The sequence below is a fragment of the Ovis canadensis genome, chromosome 2 (genome assembly GCF_042477335.2).
Source record: "Ovis canadensis isolate MfBH-ARS-UI-01 breed Bighorn chromosome 2, ARS-UI_OviCan_v2, whole genome shotgun sequence".
Taxonomy (NCBI): domain Eukaryota; kingdom Metazoa; phylum Chordata; class Mammalia; order Artiodactyla; family Bovidae; genus Ovis; species Ovis canadensis.
Window position 1 is genome coordinate 36,725,505 of NC_091246.1, and position 24,644 is coordinate 36,750,148.

The following is a 24,644-nucleotide window of genomic DNA, read 5'->3' on the forward strand; positions in this document are numbered from 1 at the left end:
CATGAAATTAAAAGACGCTTACTCCTTGGAAGAAAAGTTATGACCAACCTAGATAGCATACTAAAAAGCAGAGACGTTACTTTGCCAACAAAGTTCTGTCCAGTCAAAGCTATGGTTTTTCCAGTAGCTCTCACATCCACGTATGGATGTAAGAGTTGGACTATAAAGAAAGCTGAGGGCCAAAGAATTGATGATTTTGAACTGTGGTGTTGGAAAAGACTCTTGAGAGTCCCTTGAACTTCAAGGAGATCCAACCAGTCCATCCTAAAGGAAATCAGTCCTGAATATTCATTGGAAGGACTGATGCTGAAGCTGAAACTCCAATATTTTGGCCACCTGATTTGAAGAGCTGACTCATTGGAAAAGAGTCTTTCCCTGATGCTGGGAAAGATTGAAGGCAGGAGGAAAACGGGACAACAGAGGATGAGATGGCTATGGCATCACTGACTCAATGGACATGAGTTTGAGTAAACTCCGGGAATTGGTGTTGGACAGGGAAGCCTGGCATGCTGCAGTCCATGGGGTCGCAGAGTTGGACATGACTGAGTGACTGAACTGAACTGAGAATGAAAAGAAATGAAATACAGAATCATAACTAAAAGAAGTGAAAGTAAATAAAAGAAAGTCTTAAGAGTGGAGGGACTTTATACGAATAAAGTAAAAATAATCCACATGCATTTTCACAGGCTGTGAGAATCACCAAAAGACACATACACATAAGTCATATGACAAAGTGAGGGTCTCTCAGAAATAAGACAAGATTTTTTTTTTTAAGGATAAAAATAGATGAATTTTAAAGATCTGATACCCAGGAAGCAGCCAATATGCCACAATGGCACTGTTGCAATAAATGTTTAAGATCAAAGGATAACATACAACTGCCTAATTTCCATAAGATTTGTTTAAGAAAAAAAAAAGCTATTAATACCTCAGTCCTTGTTTAAATATTGCTGCCTGAAAGATTTTGGTTATTAATTTTCTCTCAGGTTGAGGAGACAACGACTGAGAAAAATTACTTGGATTTGAGGATCTGGAAGATCTATTTGATTCCTAATGTGCATTAATTAGTTGTACCTCGACGTCGGACCGACATGCATTAAAGAAAGGCCATGAGACTTCCCTGGTGGCCCCGTGGTTGAGAATCCGCCTGCCAAGGCAGGGGACACGGGTTCCATGCCTGGTCCAGGAAGATCCCACATGCCCAGGGCAACTAAGCCCCCATCCTAGAGCCCGTTCTCCGCAAGAAGAGAAGCCAGGGCAATGAGAAACCCCCATCTCCTGACAAGTATAGAAAGCCAGCGCACAGCAACGAAGACCCAGTGCAGTCAAAAATAAATGTTTTTTTTTTTTAAAAAAAAGAAAGAAAGAAAGCCCGTAACATCAGAGAACAGGGTCTTCCGGTAAATCTCACACTTTAGTTTGGGATATACAGATATTTACCGATTTTCCAGAATCAGAAAATAATAAGATACACATAACGTTAACTAATTTGCAATCCTACCCCTAACCTTCCTTTCCTCTTTCTATCCAGTAGTTAGCTCCTCATACCAGCGCTCGATTTACCCGAGCAAACACTGTTTACGCCAAGGGCCTGGCAAAGCTACTGCCTCCCCCCAGTTCCAACCGGATCCCCCAACTCCAGAAGCCCCAAACCCAAGCTCCAGAGCCCTGCACGCGAAAGCGTGGGAACCGGAGCCGGTCGCTCCTCCTCCCTGGCTGGGCGGAGCCGGGCGCCTCCGGGCCAGTGCGTGCGGCCGCGCAAGGCTCTCAGTCGCGGCAGGCGCTGCTGAGTGGGCAGAGGGTGGCCAGAGGTGCGCTCGCACGGCTCTGGGACTGGCAGAGCCAGTACAGGTCTGCGCGCGGAGCCGCGTCGGAGCGCACAGTACCGACCCACTCAGGCGCTTCGCCCCGCCCCGACGTCCGCGCCAGTGGCCTAACCTGCCCGACTCGCCCAACTCGCCTCAGCTCCCAGCGGCAGCAGGTGGCCCCGGACTCCCCACCGTCGCCGCAGCCGAGGTGGGCCACGCGCCCCGGAGCCCTCGCGAGCGGGATGGAGGCGGATGGGGACCTGGAGGAGCTGGCCCGGCTACGCTCCGTCTTCGCCGCCTGCGACGCTAACCGCTCCGGGCGCCTGGAGCGTGAGGAGTTCCGCGCGTTGTGCGCGGAGTTGCGCGTGCGGCCGGCCGACGCCGAGGCCGTGTTCCAGCGGCTTGACGCCGACCGCGACGGCGCCATCACCTTCCAGGAGTTCGCGCGCGGCTTTCGCGGGGCCCGCCGCGGAGGTCCACGCCGGGGCTGGGGGCCGCGAGAGCCCGCGCCCGCCGCGGCCCTGGTGGGGTCCGACCCCGGGTCCGGCAAGGAGGACGAGGGCGACGAGGACGCGGCAGCGGCTCTGGCTGCTCCCTGGGACCCGGCGAGCTCCGGCCAGGCTTGGCAGGACTTCCAGGCGCGACTCGGGGACGAGGTCAAGTTCATCCCCAGGTACGAGTGTGGTTTGGAGGGCGGGAGGTGGTGGTGGTGTTTCCTGTCTTTCCCGGGACCCTGCCGTCTCTCCCCCTTACCTTCGGAGTGTGCAGACCCCTTGGATCCTGTCTCTCCCTTGTCTCCATTTATTGATTCACTTTAACTGTTCCCAGATGAGACCCTTTAAGGAACGAGAATCCGCTCAGCTGCAAAGGGCACTTTGTTAGTTACACAGGCCAGAGTGAAACCCGCAGCGTCCGGAGATTCTTCCAAGAAACTGGTTTAGGAGTGCTCCCCAAACCTCGGCGACTTGATTATATCGGCTCCTACTCCTGGCCTCCAGGCTGCACCCGCAGCGGCAGCCCCGAGCGGTGACCGGGCCGCTAGCCAATTTGGCATTCTCTATAGTAGTTTTTGGTAATTTCTCCTACGTAGAAAACAAAACCTTGGTGTGCATTTATTTTGCTGCACACAAATATTCATCGCTGCTACGTGCTGAACACTTTACAAGTTCTTTCGTTTAATATTCAGAATAACTTTGAGGGTGGACTTTCTTATCTTTGATCGATGGAGCAATTTCGATCTAAAGACTTTAAGGGACTTGTCCAGTTGCTGAAAGAGCAATATTTGATCCCAGATGTTGTGAACTGAAAAACTCTCACTTTTTATACCACAGAATAAAATTATTAAATCACACAATAAACTACTCTTGTAGCTCTGACAGAAATAGCATAGGATCAAGTTACTTTTCAGGCAAAAGGGGATCCCTGCAGGTTCAGGACTTGGTGGGAAAGATACTCAGGTTTTACTGAGATTAATTTGCATCTGTCTCTGCTTCGAGTCATTGTATGTCTTGAGCCATTCTCACATCTTCCTTGGGTGCTACAAACATCTTAATACTATAAAATGTTTTTCTGCTCTCTGGATTTTCATTGAAATTATATGGGTCTCTGGCTGTCATTGTTGGGAAGATCTGAAAGGCATCATTTTGATTGGCAATTCACATATCTGAGACAGAAGACTGAGGAAAGGAAATAGCTCTGGAAGGCAGCAGTGACCTGGCTCACCCATTCACAGCTTACACCTACAGGGCTAGGAGTTCTCACTTCCTCCACCGCCCAGCTTCTTGTCCCTCCAGTTTGAAAAGTTCAGGGAATACTGGGCATGGAAAGTGACTCACTGCAGTATAAGAGGAATTGTGTAGAGAAAGTGGGTGTGATACCCATCTTTCCTGTTATGTATAAATGAGTGAAAATGCAGTGTATCCATCAGGGAAGTTAAAAAAAAAACACTTTGAATAGAAAAAAAAATATGTATATACTTTGAATCAGCTTCCATCTGTAACTTGGTTTGGGTCCAGCTAGGTAAAAAAGGTAATAATATTAAGAATAAGAAAAGGTACACCCATACCATATTTTGTACATACACACACACAAAAACCAATTTTAAGAGTTGTCAAGTCTCAGCAGCAGATATTTGACTCAGCCTCTAAATGATCAAAATTATCTTGTTAAGGTCAGGATACAAGCAGGACTTAATATTATCGGTGGCATTATTCTTATCACAGTGCCTTTCCAATTCTTGAGAACCTATTAAATTTAATGGCACCAGTGTCACCTGGTAGACTTGTGTCCTAAGCCCCTCCCCTGCCCTCTGTGAGATTAACAAATACAATATTTGTCTTCCTGTACTTGTTGAAGAACTAAACTGAGTTGCTTCATCTGATTGTTTCTATGGCAGCCATTAACTGTTTGGGTAAATTGGGTTCCTTCTATTCCACTTCCTCATATAGCTGTTCACCTTCTCTTTCTCCCATTCAAACTTGATAAAAATCTGTTGTTATTGACAATGCCATTGTCATTATTTTAGCCAAATTAATTCTGCAAACATTGTTGAGGGCCTCCTTGGTGCCAACCACTGTCTTAGATACTGTCCTAGGTCCCTGGAGACAAAGAGCAGGAGACCGTGGTTCATGCCCTCAAGTTCATAGTGTGAGTGAAATATTTCTCAAAAATTTCCTTAGAGGGCATGTGAAGGTGGAAAAATTATTTGCAGGAAACTCCACGTACTGTGGGCTTCCCTGGTGGCTCAGTGGTTAAGAATCCGTCTGCAGTGTAGGAGTTGCACAAGACTGGGGTTGGATCCCTGGGTCGGGAATATCCCCTGGAGGAGGGCATGGCAACCACTCCAGTATTACTGCCTAGAGAATCCCATGGACAGAGGAGCCTGGCGGGCTACAGTCCAAAGCATCGCAAAGAGTCAGACATGACCGAAGCGACTTAGCACACCGCGAATTGTGGGCATAGCCCAACAGACTGCCAGCAAGCAGGAACTTTCTCTGAAGTTTTGAATTTTTATCTCAAAAAAGAAGTCGTGTATTTGTTCATTTTACTGTATAATATCTTGTGACTTGGTTTAACATAAAATATTATATTTTCTTCCAGAGGAAAAACTGTCTCTCTGGGAAAGTGTGCCATTTCACCTGGTGCCTTAATTTCCCACCTGACACTCCATCTTCCTCTGGATAGCACCCTGTCCCATGCCTGTCTTTGGGGAGTATTCATGTACAATTTGAGAACAGATATCAGATATAGGAATGTTTGGTTCCTATAGAGGCAAAACTGGGAGTGATTGGTTTGGTTCCTATAGAGGCAAAACTGGTGGTGGTGGTTTCCATTTCAAAGATCATTCAAGCTCTTAGATGACAATGTTAAGCAAATTTGGGTTAAACTCCTCAGTCATTGATAATTGTGATATTAGAGAAAAATAATTTGTATTGTGAAAGAATAAAAATGGTCTCTGGGATGTGTGTTAATACCCTCATAAGTTTGTTTTCCCTTCGAAAACTGAGGGAGTCTTTGCCTTCAAGCCTGGGGAGGGAAGCGTCCCGAGTAGCCGCGTGACCTGCTCACCTGAGGTGGACAGGTGTAAATGGTCCAGAGGGTCAGGATGGGCCATTGCCATTTCCTAGTAAGCTGGAACAAGGTCAGCCAGTAGGTGAAACCAGAACAGGCAAGGCAGTGTAGTTATGTAAGAGAATTCCAGAAGGAGGGTTGCATCAGGCCAAGAAAAATTCATGAAGTGGGGAGAGAATGTCTGGGGAGAAACAGAGAGCAGACTTGTAACCACCTAGTGGAGCCAATTTCTGGGGCCACAGGCATTATGTTGGTGAAAAGAAGGTTTTTACACAGTGGGTACTCAATAAATATTTGTTCAGTGTTCTTTGATTCCTTGCTTCATATCCTGAGAATGCAGTTAGTTCATGCTGTATGCATTCTCTTCATTTCTTTTGTTGGTTCCCTCCCTTCATTTGCAAGTTCCTGATGAGAGCTCGTGTGTCCTGAGATTGGCAAGTAGAGAAGGATACAAGGTGCGTGCGTGTGTGCGTGTGTGTGTGTGTGTGTGTGTGTGCATGCATGCATTGACCATTTGACCGAGGAGAGGGCATGGCAGGAATTCATCTCTCTTGTTTAGTCAGAGCCAGAACTTTTCAGAGTGTTCTCAGTTCCATCTGTAGAAATTTTGAGTGGCATTTGTGGACTGATTAATAATTTAGAACCCCACATTCTCATAAACAGAAGCACAAGGGTCCAGCTGGCACCAAAACCACGATGGACTTGTGAATGGGCACGAGTTTTGCCACAGTATTTAGAGCAGACCCAGAGTGGGTGCCTCTGGTGTAATAAGTGTTCGCACAGCTGATGACCTGCCAGTCAGGGTCAGGGTGGGATTTGTTCAGGCACCAAAATTAGACCCACGTGGTCAGTTGTTCCACATGGTCTGTGCCCTTTCTACATGCAGTGTTGAAGAAGTCTTTTGTTGAATGACTTAGAAACAAGAAATTTAATTGAGAAGAACCAAAACTACCCACATGTGAACTGTCATGTGGATCATCAAAACAGTTTGCTTCAGCAAACTATGAGGATGACAACTAAAATGAAGTGGAAATACAACGGCTGACAACCAGTCCCACTTAACGTGTAGGACGAAGCTACAGTAGGCAGAGGCATAGTTCCCTTTACATTTCGCTTTCTTGGGGTCCACTTTAGGGCTCTGATCATCTTCTTTTGTAACAGTGCCATTGCTTCCTAAGCCCACTTCACCACTTCACAATGTGGTGCTTGGCAAGATGGAAAAGGGAGAGGAGAGAGGGATGCACGGAGAGAGGAAAACAGAGGGAGACGGCTGGAGACCCAGGGTGAGGAGGGCAGGGTGAGAAGAGGCAGGAGACCAACAGGCAGATGGAGAGACACTGATGACTGATTAGGTAGTGCCTCAGTTTCCCCTCTCTTCCCACTCAGTGTGGTTCTGGCGCTGAGCCAGCTTGAGGTGCGAGAGTTAAATTAGCTCTTCTCTGCTTGAGCGCAGCTCTTAAATGTATCTTCCATATGTGAGCATCTGGTGCTTTGGATGGTGTTTGTAGTGTTTAAAGATAAACATATTTGTCACTCATGTGACCAATCATGTCCGGTGTTCATCCAGAAATAAAGATTTGCTCTAACCTTGAGGTACCAGAGTGGGTTGGATCTCAGTCCTGGAAGACATTCAGAGATGTTTTTGACTGTGTGTGATGCTTACCTTTGGCGCTAACTTTGGGGCCTATCAGTGCTAGCCACAAGCTTTCCAGAGATTTTCTGACTTTTCTTCATTCAGAACTGGGTGTGTGTGTGTGTGTGTGTGTGTGTGTGTGTGTGTGTGTAGTGTTGTTGCTGTTTAGATGCTAAGTCATATCTGATTCTTTTGAGACCCCATGGTCTGTAGCCCTGCCAGGCTTCTCTGTCCCTCGGGTTTCCCAGGCAAGAATACTGGGTGAGTTTTCACTTCCTTCTCCAGGGATCTTCCCAACTCAGGGATCAAACTAGCATCTCCTGCCTTGGCAGGCAGATTCTTTGCCTCTGAGCCACCTGGGAAGCCCACCTGTGCATGTGTATAATACACATATTTTATATATTTTTATGTGTCTGTATGTCTCCATATAGATTATATATGTCTTTGTTTCTAACTGTTGCTTGTCTGTTGCTTTTTGTTTTTTCTTTTCAGGGTTATCTGTGTCATTACCCTACTGCTGAGTGGGAGAAACCTGTCTGTTAATACCACAGCCCTTCCTTGAACCTTCCAAACCTTACTCCTGGGCCCGGCAGGCGTCTCTGTGTGGCTTACGTTTTATGAGCTCTGCTTGCTGGTGGTGGTCCCTTCTGGTTCTGATATTGGAATTTCATCTCAGGGTAGTTTCTTTTTGGCCTCTTGGCCCCAGAAAGGTATTCTGGCCTTCCCAGCCTTAGAGGACTGCCAGCTTTGGCCATAAGGACAGGGGGCTGCTCTGAACTCAGATCTCACTGACTGTTCAAAGCACTGCTGTCACGTTTTGAGGAGAAATTGTTTGCTCTGCCCTTATGGTGTGGGTACCAAGTAAAATGCCTAAGACGGGATGCCATTGGAAGACTACTCTCCAATAACTACAGACTCCTCTAGCTTGTCTTTTAGCCTGAATTTTTCATTTACTCCTCTCCTAAATCACTGTTGAAATTCAGTCGTGCTACTCCTATCACTTTGAGCATGTAAAACCTGTTTCTGGATTTCTTCCCAGGTTATATGATTTGATTTTATTTGTAAAACAGAAGTAGCCAAATTTGGCTAATCTTCCTGGAATGGCAACATAGAGGCTGATTGCAGAGCCTTTAGATGATGGTGAGGTTAGGGTGCCAGGGTGATTCAGATGTCTGCATTTTTCTCCTAAGAGAATACACACAAGATACTTTCTTGCTTCCCATATAGCTTGTTAAAGCTTAGTTGTACCTGACTACAGTCTATTGTTGGAGGGAAGAAATGGGAAGAGACAATTTATCATGGGTATTCGGGCTGCTCCTTTCTAACTCTGTTAGTCTCATATCAGGTTATAAAATGGAAAGTAAACACTGTTTCCCAGAGGAAAGTTGTAATGATGGAATGACATGTATGATTTCTTTGGTATTAGTTCCTCAAAAAAAACCAGTTTCATTGCTTCAACTGGTAAATAGGTGGGGTCTTCCAAATTATAATTGCTTCTGTCAGAGTAATTATAAAAAGAGAGAGGTGAATTTTAACTCTTGAGGCCTTCGTCTATATGCCTTATTAAAGCAAGACATATAGATGCAGTAGGTCAGGCATGTTTCTTTCATTTTTCTCTAATTCCCCCAGTATTCATGTGCCTGCCAGTGTCCCAGGCACTAGAGAAACTCCCTTGCAGACCTGACCCTGACCTTCAAGGAGCTTATTATCACCTTTTTGAATACCTAGGAGTTTTTGACACCCAAAGGAGCTGAGATGCAGTATAATATATGCAGAAAAATGCCTCCAGGCACATCTCCAAAATGTAGACATTTCATGGCAAGATAGTTTCTCAAATTGGGGGACCTTTGGGTCTTTATATGTGTGCTTGGGAATCTAGGAAGACTAAACAGTTTTGTTTTCATTTTATGTTATCATTATCTGATAATATAAAGCAAATTAATTTGAGCAGATTTGGGATCACCTAGGAAATGGCAACCCACTCCAGTGTTCTTGCCTGGAAAATCCCAGGGACAGGGGAGCCTGGTGGGCTGCCGACTGAAGTGACTTAGCAGCAGCAGCAGGTGACTGTGACATGACAGATTTGACTGACTGTTTCAGAACCTGCCTCTGTGGTGTTTAAGATAGTGTGGCGTCCACAGAACTCTGTTCCTTGTCATGGGCGGTGAGGAAGGCACAGCTGTGGGCCTGGTGTAGATGACGTGTCCATGTGAATTGAAGGTGACCAGCAACACAGAGTGTTGGGTTGTCTGCATTCTCAGTCGAAAAGTGATTGGGGAACAGGGTTTTGATCCTGTCAGTGTGGCTGGAGAGTGCAGCACACAGGCTTCCAGGACCATGATGCTATTGGCTTTGGGGCTGTAGTTTCAGCAGCAGAGTGTCCCTTGTCAGATTAAATAAACGTTGCTCATTCTCACTCCCTTGATTCTCCAAACATGTGTTGGTCACATAAGTGCTTGGGAGCTGTAAGGATAAGGAGTTTATATCTGGTTTATGTTTGTTCATAGTTAAGTAACATGATATAAACAATGTTTATGTCACCTCTGGAATCCATAGGAGATATTTTCTTTAGTAAGGACTACATGTTTATTAAGTGGAAGAAATACTGTTTCTTGAGAACTTGAAATCCTCAAGAACTATATAAAATGGAAAACATTAGCTTCCCTGGTTTTCATTGCATATCAGTCTTGTCCGTCATTTAAATTGAAGGCATAAAACAAACCAGCAACCCCACTGCTGGGCATACACACTGAGGAAACCAGAATTGAAAGAGACACATGTACCCTAGTGTTCATCGCAGCACTGTTTACAATAGCCAGGACATGGAAGCAACCTAGATGTCCATCGGCAGACGAATGGATAGGAAAGCTGTGGTACCTATACACAACAGAATATTATTCAGCCATTAGAAAGAATGCATTTGAATCAGTTCTAATGAGGTGGATGAAACTGGAACCTATTATATATAAGTCAGAAAGAAAAACACCAATACAGTATACTAATACATATATATGGAATTTAGAAAGATGGTAACTATGACACTATATGCGAGACAGAAAGAGACACAGATGTATAGACAGTCTTTTGGACTCTGTGGGAAAAGGTGAGGGTGGGATGATTTGAGAGAATAGCACTGAAACATGTATATTATCATATGTGAAACAGATCGCCAGGTCAGGTTCGATGCATGAGACAGGGTGCTCAGGGCTGGTGCACTGGGATGACCCTGAGGGATGGGATGGGGAGGGAGATGGGAGAGGGGTTCAGGGTGGAGAACACATGTACACCCATGTCTGATTCATGTCAATGTATGGCAAAAACCACTACAGTGTTGTAAAGTAATTAGCCTCCAATTAAAATTAATTAATTAAAAAATAATAAATTGAAGGCATAAGATCAATATTGTGGAAGAAGTTCAACTTAAAATTGCTCTCAGTCTTAGGATCATTTTTGTTATTTGCCCAAAGAAGAAACTCTTCTTGCCTTTTTCCTATGCCATTCATTCACTGTTTCATTTAAAACACTGTTGTAATCCATGTGTGCTTGGGACTGCACTAGAAACTGGGTGCTTTAAAATTGTATCCAGTCGAAAAATCAAAGTTTCTTGGCTGTTTGCTCTCTCTCCAGAGGTGATGGCACCAGGGAATGTAATGAAGAGGGAAAATCACAAATTCTGGGTCCAGCTCTCAGTGGGAGTCAGGAAACAAGCAAATGAAGTAAATTCAGGGAGTTTATTTTTCTCTTTAGCAAAGCAGTTATCTTGCATGTTAGTGTTACAGTTCCAACAAGAGAGACTCTCGGCTCTGATCAGATTATCTCCTCAGTCCCTCTGGGGGACTGTGACTAATGTAATGGACTGGGAGCTCCTAGACACCAAGGCCTCCGGGGTTAGGTAGGTAATGTCAACCCAGTGGAGTGGAGTTGGGGCCCAGTACCCACCTCTGCATCATCTGCTAGTATAGACACACATGCTGCCATGCAGGAGGTAGGCCTGGTGTTGTCACTGAAGCCAACTTACAAAGGATGGTAAGATATCCAGATTTTATGCAGGAATTTCCAATTTTGTGTTCTCTGTGAAGGACAGAGCACAAAAGTGGGAAAGATACTTTTCCCAGTTTGCAGCCCGTTTCCTGCCTGACAACGTGCACTGGTAAGTTCAAGTGTCAGATGTGATCTTTGCTTTGAAGGTCGTGTTGATATGAACATGTGGTTCCATGGCACTCTAGCTTAGAACCTTAACCATGCTGCTTCTTCCCTGTCCAAGTTTGTGGGATAGTATTTTGACTCAAAGGTAGTCTATATTTACTGTCTTTTTTGCTCTTGCATGTTCTTGTACTTTCCCCAGTTACCAAGTTCAAGCTCATCAGATGCTACTGTACAGTATTTTCTATCTCCCAGTTATGCTGCTCTGATAAGTGTGTCCCTGGGTGAAGAGGGCTGAGCTCTGAAAGCACTGAGATGTCCAAAACACCTGTTACCCTGATGTCTTTCCTTCTCATCATTTGAAGCTAAAGTATTTGTCATAGATTTAAGACATGGATAAAAATCAATCGGCATGGAATAAAAATAAGGGAATTTAGTGATAAGAGGTTATATTTTCTGGTAACATAGTGGTATATCCTTTCATTATTGGAATATTTTTTCCTTCAGTCAAAAAAGATTTTTGTGAGGATGAAAAGATGCTCATCACTAATCATCAGAGAAACACAGATCAAAACTGCAACAGATCATGTTGATGTTTGGTAGAAACCAACACAGTACTGTAAAGCAATTACCATCAATTAAAAATAAATAAGTTTTTTAATTGCAGTGGAAATTGCCACTTATTGGCTGTTATCAAGAAAACAATTATAAGTGCTAGTGAGAATATACAAAAATCGCAACCCTTGTATATTGTCAATGGGAATGTAAATTGGTGCAGCCACTATGGAAAATGGTATGAAGGTTCCTCAGAAAAGTACAAATGGAACTGCCATATGATCCAGCAATCTCAGTTCTGCATGTATATCCCCAAAAAAATGCAATCAGGATCTTGAAGAGATATCTGCACTCCTATGATCATTGCAGCACTAGTAACAATAGCCAGCAGGTGCAAACAGCTCACATGCCCATTGACAGATGAATGAATAAAGAAAATATGGTATATACTTCAGTGGAATATTACTCAGCTGTACAAAAAGAAGGAATTTCTGCAGTATGTGACAACCCAGATGGACCTGAGGACATTACGCTGAGTGAAGTAAGCCAGTCACAGAAGGACAAATACTGTACAGTTCCACTTATATGAGGTATCTAAAGTAGACAACTTTTAGAAAGTAGAATGGTAATTGCCAGGGGCTGGGGGATTAGGAAATGAAGAGCTGCTGTTCAGTGTTATATGGAGCTTCAGTCGTTCAACATGGAAAAGGCTCTACAGATCTGCATGAAAATAGGCAGGTAGGCAACAACACTGTACGCTTCAAAGTTTGTGAAGAACGTAGATTTATGTTACATGCTTCTTAACCACAAGAAAAGCAAACGTGTAGAATGTAAAACTTCTTTTTTTACAGAGGTAAACGATCTGGATAGCTACAAAGGCTCTATGTCTCATATCTACTTGCATCAGTCCAGAATATAGGCTCCCTCAAGGGTTGCCCCTTAAATGTACTCACACCTGTCACGTTTAGGTAACCAAGCAGAAACATCTGTGATAATGACACATTCTGGGTGCTCCTTCCGACCACACGTACTGAAAACAACCGCTCTCTTCAGTTTTAGTTTTGGGGAAATTTTATGGGAATGTTCAGCCATGATATCCCCTCGTGAGTATTACAATTATGGAGCATGCTCAAGTGGCCATTTTGTGGACAGTTTGTGCCAAGAAGACCCCAGGGAGTGGGCATCATGTCTAGCACCGTGTCCACTTGCAGCCAGCTGCCTTCAGCTGCGGTAATGGGCTTGCACTGGGTGGCTGCTACCTGGGTGCAGAGCATTGACATGCTGGGAAATGCAACTTCCAGTTCTGCATCATTCACCTACTAATGAAGGGGAAAGCTAATTGATGCTGTAGGAACACGCACCGTGTCTGAGCAGTCCTAGTCGTGAGTACAAATTCATGGGAGACTAAAGCAAGGCACCAAGCCAGAAATGAGGGTTAGATTGATTCTGTGTGTATGAGTCCAGAGGATTTACATTGGTCTAAAAGGATAATGCAACTATAAAACTCCTAGAGGAGAACATAGGCAAAACACTCTCAGACATAAATCACAGCAGGATCCTCTATGATCCACCTCCCAGAATTCTGGAAATAAAAGCAAAAATAAACAAATGGGATCTAATTAAAATTAAAAGCTTCTGCACAACAAAGGAAAATATAAGCAAGGTGAAAAGACAGCCATCTGAATGGGAGAAAATAATAGCAAATGAAGCAACTGACAAACAACTAATCTCAAAAATATACAAGCAACTTCTGCAGCTCAACTCTAGAAAAATAAACGACCCAATCAAAAAATGGGCCAAAGAACTAAATAGACATTTCTCCAAAGAAGACATACGGATGGCTAACAAACACATGAAAAGATGCTCAACATCACTCATTATTAGAGAAATGCAAATCAAAACCACAATGAGGTACCACTTCACACCAGTCAGAATGGCTGCGATCCAAAAATCTGCAAGCAATAAATGCTGGAGAGGGTGTGGAGAAAAGGGAACCCTCCTACACTGTTGGTGGGAATGCAAACTAGTACAGCCACTATGGAGAACAGTGTGGAGATTCCTTAAAAAATTGCAAATAGAACTACCTTATGACCCAGCAATCCCACTTCTGGGCATACACACCGAGGAAACCAGAATTGAAAGAGACACATGTACCCCAATGTTCATCGCAGCACTGTTTATAATAGCCAGGACATGGAAACAACCTAGATGTCCATCAGCAGATGAATGGATAAGAAAGCTGTGGTACATATACACAATGGAGTATTACTCAGCGGTTAAAAAGAATTCATTTGAATCAGTTCTGATGAGATGGATGAAACTGGAGCCGATTATACAGAGTGAAGTAAGCCAGAAAGAAAAACACCAATACAGTATACTAACACATATATATGGAATTTAGGAAGATGGCAATGACGACCCTGTATGCAAGACAGGGAAAGAGACACAGATGTGTATAATGGACTTTTGGACTCAGAGGGAGAGGGAGAGGGTGGGATGATTTGGGAGAATGACATTCTAACATGTATACTATCATGTGAATTGAATCGCCAGTCTATGTCTGACGCAGGATGCAGCATGCTTGGGGCTGGTGCATGGGGATGACCCAGAAAGTTGTTCTGGGGAGGGAGGTGGGAGGGGGGGTCATGTTTGGGAATGCATGTAAGAATTAAAGATTTTAAAATTTAAAAAATAAAAAACTAAAAATTAAAAAAAATAAATAAATAAAAGGATAATGCATTGCCTATCTGCCGAAAGATTACAGTGAACAAGCTGTGTTCAGGCGAATAGATATCAGTCCACAGAAGTCCACAGATCTATTAGATAGGCTGTTAACAATCCTAATGAACCCTGATGAGAATTATTATAAAATTATGTTGTATGTGAGCATTTGGACCATTAAAAAGTGACCTATTCTGTTGAGTAATATTTAAAATTAAGGTTCTTATTCAACAACTGAATAATAATTCAGTTCTTATTGAATTTAATTTTGATTCAACTGTTTTAGGCAGTGTTAGCATATATTCACTGTGAAGCTGGTGCATTTGTTTATGTGATTAACCCCAGTGAAAATACAGTGATATAAGCCACTGTGTTAGTAGGCTTCACCAAAGCAATAGAGCCAATAAGATGTAGTGGCTAGGGAACAGTATGGGGAGTGTGGGGGGAGCAAGGGGGGCAGGGTTGGATTTATTTTGAGGAATTGGCTCACACCATTGTGGAGGCTAACAGGGCTATAATCTGCAGGGTAGACCAGCAGACTGGAGACCTAGAGAAGAGGTGATACAACAGTTTGAGCCCCAAGGCACTGGGCTGGCAGAATTACCTCGTCCTTTGGGGTACTCAGTCTTCATTTAAAGGTCTTTAACTCATTAGATGAAGCCTGCCCACATTCTGGAGGGTAATCTGCTGTACCCAAAGTGTTAACTGATTGAAATGTTAATCTCATGTCCAAAACACCTTCATGAAGCAATTATCCTTCAATTTAAAATAAATTTAATTTAAAAAGGACCTTCATAGCAACATCCAGACATGTATAACCAAGTATTTAAGCACTGCAGCCTAGCCACATTGCCACATGGAATTAACCATCATAGCTACTAAAAAAAGTTCTCCAAATACTGTTTCTGAGACTCCCTGTTTTATGTGAATCACCTCTGGAGACATCAGAGAGCATTTTTTATTGCTTCCAACTTACAAAATGTACACTAGAAAATTTTCAAATATTTGTTTAAATCTGAAAAAAATCCCACATACATTATATTCCCCTTGTACTATTTCCAAATGCCTAAACACTTCCAATTTTCTGGGGCAGCTTTAAAATTTATTAACACTTTTCTATCTGCTAAGGAAAGGCTTTGCCTCCTTGTGTTCATGGCTCCGAGATGACCCCCTGGGAGAAGAGGGCTTATTCACCCTGGTGTCTACTCCTCCATGCTCACCCTCCAATCTCACTCATTAAAATGTCTGTAACCACACTGAGCCCCTCATGGAAGACACATCTTGAATTTAAGCAGCCTCAGTCGTCTGGCAAGTCACACCAGCACTTACCATTGCTATACTTCCCCAGGCAAATGAACTGCCTGCTCCCCTCCTTTATTCCCTCCCCTCCTCCCTCCCTTCTGCATAAGCTGTGGGAAAAGTACTGTGCTCAGAAGTCCAAAGATGATATTTGAATGAGAAACAGTACAAAACTCCGTAGGGTAGGAACAGTTCTTACTTTACTGTCCCCAACTACTAGTTCTTGTCCCTGAGTTGGTAGCTTAATAACAGGGGTGCAATCCGAGAGGCATAGGGAAGCCCAGAATGTTCCACCAGATCTAGGTCCTAAACTTCCCCCATTAGAAAGCGATGAGCTCCGTACTCAGATTCCCAGGACCAGACATTATTCTGCTCCCAGGAGCTCAGCAGACACTGGTTTTTAAATCATGTCTTTTATCTGAAGCTTGAGGCCTCAGACCAGGGGCACTGGCCACCCCTGGGAGCTTCTCTAGCAATGCAGACACTAGGCCCCACCACAGACTTACTGAAGCATCTGTGCTTTAACAAGGTCCCTGGGTGATTTGTATGTCTTAAACTCTGATAAAGAAATGAGAAGTGAGAGTGTGGGATGTGGTCGAGAATTCCTGTAAAAAGGTAAAGGGGCTTCCCTGGTGGTCCAGTGGCTAAGAATCCACTTTCAGTACAGGGGACATCAGTTTGATCCCTTGTCTGGGAGGATCCCAGACGGCATGGAGCAACTAAGCCCATGTGCCACAACAACTGAGCCTGTGCTTCCGTGTCCATTAGATGCAGCTACTGACACCTGCACGCCCTAGAGCCTGTGCTCCACAACAACAGAAGCCACTATGATGAGAAACCCATGCATCACAGTTAGAGAGAAGCACCCACTCTCTGCAACTTGAGAAAGCCTGCATGCAGCCGTGAAGACCCAGCACAACCCCAGAAAAGTAAAAATAATTAAAAAAAAAAAAAACACATAGAAAAGCCCCAGAAAGAGCATGTGGAACTGAGGTAGAAAAGATAAACATCACCTGCTTCAAAATTTTTGTCTTGGGTTGCCTCTGAACTTGAAATCTGAATTGTGACATGTTAGTGACTGAATTCCCCATGAGCTTGGTGTACAGCTTGCTGACTCCACATTGACAGAATCCAGATCAAGAAACAGCATGTTGTAACAACAGCGTGAATCAGTTTTATATATACATACATCCTCTCCCTCCAAAAAATAACATACCGTTGTAGTACAATTATACCCCAATTAAAAATAAATAATAATGTTTAAAAAGAACTTTAAAAAGAAACAGCATGTTACCTAGAAGCCTCTGTGCTCCCTTCCAATCACTACAGCCCCTCCCTGACCACCAGGCCTGATCTCCTATGTGTTCTTTCCTTATTACGTGGTTTGGCTTCTCGCACTCAATGTTATGCTTGTCATTCCCACTGCTGTAGAGTATTCATTGTGTGAAGATGCAACTTATTTATGCACTTCACAGTTCATGGCCATTTGAGTCATTTCTACTTTGTGGCTATTACATATCGTGCTGCGGTGGGCCATCGGTCACACAGCTTTTGGTCAGCATATGGGCTCACACAATGCCTTGCTTTCTTTTTTCCTTTTTTAAAGAGATGTATTTATTTTTTTATTTTTGGCTGTGGGGAGTCTCCGCTGTGGCATGTGGGCCTTCTCTAGCTGCAGAGAGCAGGGTCTACTCCCCAGTTGTGGTGAGGTGGCTTCTGTTGTGGAGCACAGGCTCCAGGGCACATGGGCTCTGTAGTTGCAGCTCATGGGCTCTAGAGCAACAGGCTGAGTAGCTGTGGTGCATAAGTTGAGTTGCTCCATGGCATGTCGGATCTTCCCAGACCAGGGATCAAGCCGGTGTCCCTTGCGGATTCTTCACCACTGGATCACCAGGGAACCCCCACCCAATGCCTTGCTTTTAATAACTGTTCACAAAATAACTTCAGCTTTCCTTGCGAACTCAGGGTCATCATTATGGAGTCGAGTTTTATTCTGGACTATGGTGTAGTATGTCCCCAGCATTTGTGGGGATCGCAGTTCAGCTTGGCTTTTTGAGTTCCTGTGTGCATTTTCTGTTCTTACTGTCAGGCTGCCAGGTTAGTTTACCACTGTCAGTTCCTCCTTCCTTCCGTCCTTCCTGGGCACCTTAGTATGCTGAAGATGCAGAAAAGCAAAATGATCGGATATACTAGAATTGTGTTTTAAAACCTCCTTTTGAATGCAGGTTATTCCTGGGCCAAGACGAGGTGGCTCACAGGTTGCTGTTCACAGTTTCTTGATTTTCAGTCCTCTTTTGAATTCTTTATGGTGCCAGGTAACTGAGTTTCAGATAGCTGGAATGCTGCCCTTGTTTTAAAATTATTATTATTTGTAGTGTTCTTTTTCCATTTTTATTTATATTTTAACTCCTTGCCCCCTTTTGTTCATTCTGAAAGTACCCCAGGGTAGACACTGCAATTCTAAATTGTCTTTGTAGAAGTTATACCATCTAGAAAAGTAAGCACAAAACGTGCATTTATATTATTATGAATACATGTGAGAGCTGAGATGAATCCACAGGCGTCTGACAAGATGTAAGCTTGCACCTGGATCTTGGGCCCCTAGCCCGAAGGTTGGTTATTCAAATTATTTTTAATGTTCTTTTTTTTTTTTCTTTTGAGTGTTGGGGAAATGCTACAAAAACTGTACATGGGGGTAAACAGATACTACTGCTGTGTGGGTTCCTCTTGGCCACTCGTGGATTATCATCATAACCTTTTTACAGCTCCTTCTTTAGTATCACTTGTATTTAAAGCAATCATTCAGCATTTATTTCCATTTTTGTTTTGTAGCTATTAGGCCATTTGTACTGCTCAGAAGGGATGTTGCCCACGTAGGTGAGAGAGGGTAGCTCATACCTCAGGAACAAGACCTGGAAAACAGGGAAGGATAAAAGTTTGGGGTGAAAAATATAAACTGAAATAAATGTAAATGCATAGCTGACTGAAATTGCTTTTTCATGATCTAATGAACCAGTGAATTAAGATGATGACTCAGTTAAGACTGGTTTTTCTTTGCATGGCTCTCCTGAGTGGTTGAGGTCAGATTCCATCAGGAGATAGGATTTGTAGATCTGCAGGTCATTTGCTTTTTTCATGGGCTGTGGCTCTAGGAGCGCAAAAGTGGACTCTCTTCAGCGCAACCGATCCTGATATAATGTGAGAAAGTCACGCTTCAACAGGATTTTTGGCTACCATTTTTTAAAATCACATTTCAGAAAATCACCCTATAGTTCTTCAGAAAACCAAATGAAAAGTAATTAAACTTTCCTGCAGTTTGCTAGGGAAGGAATGAATGGCAAAGTTGATGAGCAGTGGGCTCTAATCTCAGGAAACTTCCACCTTGTGGAGAATACACCCCAGGCATTGTTGAATGAGACCAAGAACCTCTCAAAGGGTTTTAACTGTTGGAATGTTGAAATTGAAGATGTCAGCATTTTATGTTAAGGTTTTTTGATGTGGACAATTTTTAGAGTCTATTGAAGTTGTTGCATTACTTCTGTTTTATGTTTTGGTTTTTTTGGCTGCGAGGCATGTGAGATCTTAGCTCCCCAACCACAGATTGAACCTATACCCCCTGCATTGAAAGAGGGAGTCTTAACCACTGGACCACCAGGGAAGTCTCAACAACATTTTATTTTAAAGGGGAAGTGTGTTCAAGAAGATTTGTAAGAAAAGCTCTACAACTAATTTTGTTTTAGTTTAATATTTCTTGGTCCATCTCTGCACAGAGAGACTGAAAGACCATTATTGGTTTATCTTTGTTTGATGGTTAGGTAGCAAGGTAGGTAGGTAAAGGCAATGATCCTAAAAGTTGATTAAAAATTCTTCTGTCATATTTTTATACAATAACTAAAAAAATACTAAATGTTTACAAATAGTTTTAAGATAGTTCAAAGATGCCATGTTAATAGAAAAGAAATTCTCATTTAATTACATGATTTTCAGAGCAAATTCTTATAACCTGTGAGAAAAACTTTAAAGAAGGCCAGTGTAGGTCGTGTGTAATCTCCAACAGATCTTCTTGCCAGTATGATGTATACTCAAGCTTAAGGTCGAGATTTAACTGTTGAAGAAAATGTGCCTATAGCTTATGCACCTAACAGTTCTATAATATCAATAATAATTTAGAGTGAAATGCCAGTCATTCAGTAGTTAGTAGTAGGTATTCAATGTATGTTAAAGTACGAATTCAAGAAATAAATTTACTGCTGAGGTAACAGATAGAATACACTTATATCCCAGAATATGCTAATTTTAGGAGAGAAAATGAGTTCTTTCTTGGAACTCATGATTCTGGAGTATGTTAAGAAGTTTGAGAGATTTTAGAAAGACAAGCAAATCTTTATCTTCTGTAGAAACTGGTGATGAGTTATCTATGTAATACAATCTTTTAAGTCCATGTTGATCTTCATTAAATCATGTGATTTAGTTCATGTTTTTGAAATTCACATATATATGTAATAGTATTTATAAACTTAAGTATAAATATTACTTTGTTTCAGTTCAGTTCAGTCGCTCAGTCGTGTCTGACTCTTTGCGACCCCATGAATCGCAGCACACCAGGCCTCCCTGTCCATCACCATCTCCCGGAGTTCATTCAGACTCATGTCCATTGAATCAGTGATGCTATCCAGCCATCTCATCCTGGGTCGTCCCCTTCTCCTCCTGCCCCCAATCCCTCCCAGCATCAGAGTCTTTTCCAATGAGTCAACTCTTCACATGAGGTGGCCAAAGTACTGGAGTTTCAGCTTTAGCAGCATTCCTTCCAAAGTAATCCCAGGGCTGATCTCCTTTAGAATGGATTAGTTGGATCTCCTGGCAGTCCAAAGGACTCTCAAGAGTCTTCTCCAACACCACAGTTCATAAGCATCAATTCTTCGGCACTCAACCTTCTTCACAGTCCAACTCTCACATCCATACGTGACCACAGGAAAAACCATAGCCTTGACTAGATGGACCTTAGTCGGCAAAGTAATGTCTCTGCTTTTGAATATGCCATCTAAGTTTAAGATGTATACTTAGTTTAATTTCTTGAAATATATTTGGAATTCACAGCATTGTTGTAGCCCACTCAGCTTGGAGTTCTGATTTCAGCATCCTCAGCCCCCAAAAACACAAGTCCGAGGTGGAGGAAATTGAAGGGGCCTCTGTATATCAGAAATATTAAAAATCCTCCCAGGACAGTTTCTCCAGTTGACCATTTCTGACTCTTTTTCAGCTTTCTTAGTAAATGTTACATAGCAAATATTGGACACTTCCCCTGCTGTAAACAACGTGAAAACAAAAAGGTGAAAATCAAGTCAAGGCAAAAGGCAGCCAGCAGGAGAGGAGTGTAGATTTTGAAACCTCTTGCCTGTAGAATTCAGATGCAGTCTGGTGTGTTTTCTAGAATCTCTCTTTTCTCACTGTGTTCAGAAGGGGATTGACCTGTTTCAGCTTGGCAATCAGATTCACCATAGTGTGTCTCCTTCCTGATCCTGTACCCTGAAGTCCCCTCCTCACCACTGTCTTCTTTGCCCTCCGTAAGACAGAGTCCTTCGCCTGCCTCAGATCCAAACAAAGCTCCACCTTCTTCACTTCACCTCCCACTGTGTCCTCCTTCCTCAGACTCCAGCCTCACTCACTCATTCATGCAGGATCTGTTGCTGGTCAGATCTCTGAATGCTTCAAGAGATATGGAAAGATATAAGACATCCACAAAAAACTCAGTACATAGAGTTTCAGATAAAATGTGGCAGGGGAAGAATCTTTTTGTGGTTGAATCAGTCAGGGCATGCTTCATGGAAGAGGTGACTTTTGGAAGAGCCTTGACTGATAAGCAGGGTTTGGTTTCTAGGTAGGAAATGCAAAAAGTTTGGGTTTTGGTCAAAGAGTAATATTAAAAGATAAAGCTGTTTCCCAACTCTTTTCAGTCTCAAAAATTGAAAGAAAAAGAAATGTTAAGGGATGGAATGATGTGAAATCAATTAAGATAATACATTTGTCTCCTTTGTTGAAAATTTATGTATTGTTTGTTGGGCATGGTGCAAAATACTTCGGACTATGAGCACCTAACAGTGTTTAGAAAATGGGAAAGTTGAAGGAAATGAGATAGGCAAGTAGAGTGGCCATAGAATGAGTTTCAAACCAGAATTTTCCTATGAATAAAATGAGAAGGACTAATATACTTAAAATTATCTAATATTATCTAAGTATTATATTATTGTCTGACAAATTATTTTTATTATATATGTTGTCCTTTAAAAGAGTTCTGTATAAAAACTTTTTTAATAAATAAAAAATAAAGTTATTTCTAAAACATAAAAATTTTAGGTGTATTAGCACAAAGAAAATCTTTTGTTAATTCCATGAATATTTTAAAATTACATAAGCAGAATAGTTAGTTTTGGAAAATAGGTAAGTGTTTTAATCAGTTACTTTTTCATGTGTACCTCTAATACTTTTCTGAAGAATATATATATTCTTCAGTGTGACCTTATTATGCTTTTTTCCCCCATCAAATTGCTTGTAATCTTTTTTAGTTATATTTTATGATTATTAAACTTGAAATTGTTGGAATTAGCAATTGACTCTTCTCTGAAGGTCATAATATTTTAATTAAGAAAATTATTCTCTGTACAAGGACGGCAGAGCACTTTAAGAGCAAATTATGTGATAAGCTTAGGGCAAATTCTACAAAATGGAAGATATTCTCAATTCTATTTTTCTTTTGATATTGACATGTATAAATATGGACTTCTGTAAACATTTCAGCCCTTGATTGTCACAAATTCTATATTTTTTGCCTCCCTTCAAAGTACTTTCTTTGACAAATATCTTGACAAGTTTCTTAGCTTTTATGAGACAAGACTTATCAAGTAAGTTGTCTCCATTGAAGACCCATGAATGTTTTCCCATACATAGATGCTTCAAGATTATAGGCCTTTTCAAATTCATTTTATTTTGATACAAGATGTAAATTTAAAAGATGTTGATGCTTCTTCATATTTGTGTCTTCTGGTTCATATGGAGAATAAATGTTGACAGACTTTTTTATAAGCTTATTTTTTTCATATTTTATTTATTTAGTTTTGGTTGTGCTGGGTCTTTGTTATTGCACAGGGTTTTCTCTAGTTGAGGCAAGTGAGGGCTACTCTGTAGCTGCGTTGTGTAGACTTCTCATTATGGTGGTAGAGCACAGACTCTAGGGTGCTCAGGCTTCAGTAGTTGCACTGTGCAGGCTCAGTAGTTATGGCCCACAGGCTTAGTTGCCCTGTGGCATGTGGGATCTTCCTGAATCAGGGATCAAACCTGCATCTCCTGCATTGGCAAGTGGATTCTTTACCACTGCGCCATCAGAGAAGCCCCTATAAGCTTATTTTTAAGCTTGCTGCTGCTGCTGCTGCTACTGCTAAGTTGCTTCAGTCGTGTCCAACTGTGCGACCCCATAGACGGCAGCCCACCAGGCTCCCCGTCCCTGGGATTTTCCAGGCAAGAATACTGGAGTGGGTTGCCATTTCCTTCTCCATTTTTTTTAAGCTTATAGAATCTTAAAGACGCTAATAAGAATCTTTTCAGATTTACAGAAAAATTGTGTAGACAGTACAGAGAGTTCGTACATAACCTATATCCACGTTCCCCCATTATTAACATCTTGCATTGGTGTAGTATATTTGTTAAAGTCATTGAAATGATATTGACACATCATTAGCAAATAAAGTCCCTACTTTATTCAGATTTCCTCAGTTTTTCCCTGGTGTCCTTTTTTAGTTCCATCATTCCATCCAGGGCACCACATTGTATTTAGTTGTCATATCTCCTTAGGCCCCTCTTGGCCATCTTGGACAGTTAAATATTTCAAGCAGATTACACATTTATCAGCATCTTTATTAAGGACAGGAAATTTGGTGCATTAGGCATGCAGTTTTGTTATGTGAAGACATTGCTTCTAAAAGGATTTATTTCCCAAATATAAAAAGCATTACCAATACAATTAAGCCATACTAAAAATGGTTAAATCACAGTAGCAAGGACACTCTAGTTACTGTCTATTGCTCTGTAGCAGGGCTCTCCCCCTTCTGTTTTCTATACCCATTCCACATACACCGTGCCTGTAATTTCCTAGTTTCCGGTCAGTTTGGCTGAAAGGCTGCCCTGCAGTGCTGTGCATGTGCAAACTGGCGGGTTCTCCTGGTGGCCTGCAGGGCAACCCTCTCCATTGTTCTCCATCAGCGTTGAGACCAGTCGCAGTGATCTGTCTCCAGCTTCTCTTGCCTATGCTTAATTTGTTTTATCAGTGAGTATTCCTGTTTCCCCACTCCTGAAAGGAAAATCTTAGTTATATTGTGTCTAGAGAGACTCAGGAAAGGAGAGATGAGTTATCACTGATTGTCTTCTGATTTAGCTACACATTAATGAGAATGTTTCCAACTGCACAGATGTCTCACTACCAGCTGAACAAAGGTGAAAAGAGCACATCTACCAACTCATCTTGGCTTATGTTAACACAGCTGTTTATAACTTTAATGCACAGTATAATAACAGTTACTGTTAATGTAACTTTTTGATTACCGAAAAGGCAAAATGATAAATACTAAAGTGGACTGAATACAGGACAACAGGCTTAAACTGGAATTGTTCCTGGCAAACTTGAGAAGGTGATATGTGTCATCTGAAGGGAAAATTTAGCATAGAAACTGAGATGACACTCTTCAGTTTTTCCCAATCCCTCTCTTTCTTGCCAAAATAGACATTTTCAGTGAAAAATAACTATAATACACTAACATTTCACTAACATTACTAAAAGGATTCTAAAAGGATTTATTTCCCAAATATAAAAAGCATTATGATACAATTAAACCATACTAAAAATGGTTAAATCACAGTAGCAAGGA

The 24,644-nt window shown here is 42.2% G+C and overlaps 1 protein-coding gene across 1 annotated transcript in view; it reads left to right on the top strand.

Moving 5' to 3' along the window:
* The first annotated feature begins 1,749 nt into the window (after positions 1 to 1,749).
* The window catches only part of RASEF (RAS and EF-hand domain containing), an 86,951-nt gene continuing 64,056 nt past the window's right edge, over positions 1,750 to 24,644 (top strand). Inside the window, exon 1 of the mRNA XM_069573925.1 lies at positions 1,750 to 2,481. Coding sequence (XP_069430026.1) covers positions 2,051 to 2,481 — 431 coding nt within the window. The 5' untranslated portion in view covers positions 1,750 to 2,050. The remainder of the gene's footprint in view (positions 2,482 to 24,644) is intronic.